We start from the raw sequence: 1,429 nt of genomic DNA, 5'->3' as shown, positions 1-1,429 counted from the left end.
TTAAATATTCATATTTAGTTATCTGTAATTGATAATTAAGTATTATTTTATCTGATTTGATAAGTTTAATTAAATTCTCATTTAACTATATGTGAATTTTCACTTTTAATTTATATAGAAAAAATTAGAATTGGAGAATTAGAATTAGATTCAAAATTCTTTTTGATTTGATTAATCTAATCATTCTGTAATTGTGATTGTAATAACAAGGAGATTTTGGTAGTTGCCTCCAACCATTCCATATATAAAATCAATTGACTCTAACCATGCTAGCTAGCGCGCACATATATATATATGTGGTCATCAGGTAAGTAAATATACAAGATAAACGCATATACTTAGAGCGATAAAGAGCACGTAGAAATGGCCGAGGAGTTTCAAGCTACAATTTGTGGTGATAACTATTGGTGGAACTCAAATAGAAGTTTGTTCTCTTTGATGGGGGGATCAATGACGTGTTCTGTAGCAGCTGCTAATGATTCAGCAAACAATTATGGCTCTTTCTGGCAAGGTTCTGATTTCATGGATTTCAAGGGAGCAACAACAAAATCTTCTTTTAAAGAAGAAGATACAGACAAGTGTAGTAATAATGAATCATCAATATCAGCAGCAGTAGCAGGTGGAACCGTTGGGAGTATCTTCATCAATTCCACCTCACAAATGATGAGTTATGGCCTCTCATCTTCACCATCATCCCCTTGGAATAATCCTTCTCTATTGTAAGTACTCTTAATTTGATCTTCAAGTCACCACTCTATCTTATTATGAGTGCTGTTGTGAAGAAAGAAAACTTTTCTTTTGTTATACTCTTTTGAAAAAGAATCATCCATCACTGTAATAAATTAATTTTTCTGATCGATTTGTACGCAGTGGTTGTAATGAAAGGTCAGAAAACAATTTCCAATCTGTTGTGCTTCAAGAAGAAACGGGATTAGATCCTTCTAGTAATAACTCACAACAGATCCAGCAACAGCAAGAATTTTCGAGTTCCATGGGTGGTGGATTTACAGTTGAATCATCATTATCTGCATCTCATGATTACCCCTTGATGCAAGCAGGACTATTTGGTTCGACTGACTCATCATCATCACTCTTCACAACTAACCAACCAACCCTTCCTGAACTGTCACCAATATGGTCTACGGTGTCTTCCTTTACGAAGCCTTCATCATTTATGGAGCCAAAGCAACTTAATGGATTGCAATTCTCAAACAATACTCCTTTCTGTAATGCTTCAACTGAAGAGACACTTTATAATATAAGATCTGATATCTTTTCTTCGTCTTCTTCTCAACCACAGCTATATCAAACATCACCAACAACTTTTGATAATAGCAAACCCAATAATGCTCTAACTAGTACTCCACTCAACAAGGTAATTATTAATTAATATATTTTTGTATGTTAACTACTAAATGTAATAATATAT

At 33.5% G+C, this 1,429-nt stretch overlaps 1 protein-coding gene across 1 annotated transcript in view; it reads left to right on the top strand.

The window, feature by feature from the left end:
• LOC107624169 (transcription factor bHLH112) overlaps positions 257 to 1,429 on the top strand; it is a 2,794-nt gene continuing 1,621 nt past the window's right edge. Inside the window, exons 1-2 of the mRNA XM_016326643.2 lie at positions 257 to 719; positions 871 to 1,375. Coding sequence (XP_016182129.1) covers positions 364 to 719; positions 871 to 1,375 — 861 coding nt within the window. The 5' untranslated portion in view covers positions 257 to 363. The remainder of the gene's footprint in view (positions 720 to 870; positions 1,376 to 1,429) is intronic.

Source organism: Arachis ipaensis, chromosome B10 (genome assembly GCF_000816755.2).
Source record: "Arachis ipaensis cultivar K30076 chromosome B10, Araip1.1, whole genome shotgun sequence".
Lineage (NCBI taxonomy): Eukaryota > Viridiplantae > Streptophyta > Magnoliopsida > Fabales > Fabaceae > Arachis > Arachis ipaensis.
The sequence above is the reverse complement of the archived record's forward strand: the minus strand, read 5'-3'. Positions and strand labels throughout refer to the sequence as shown.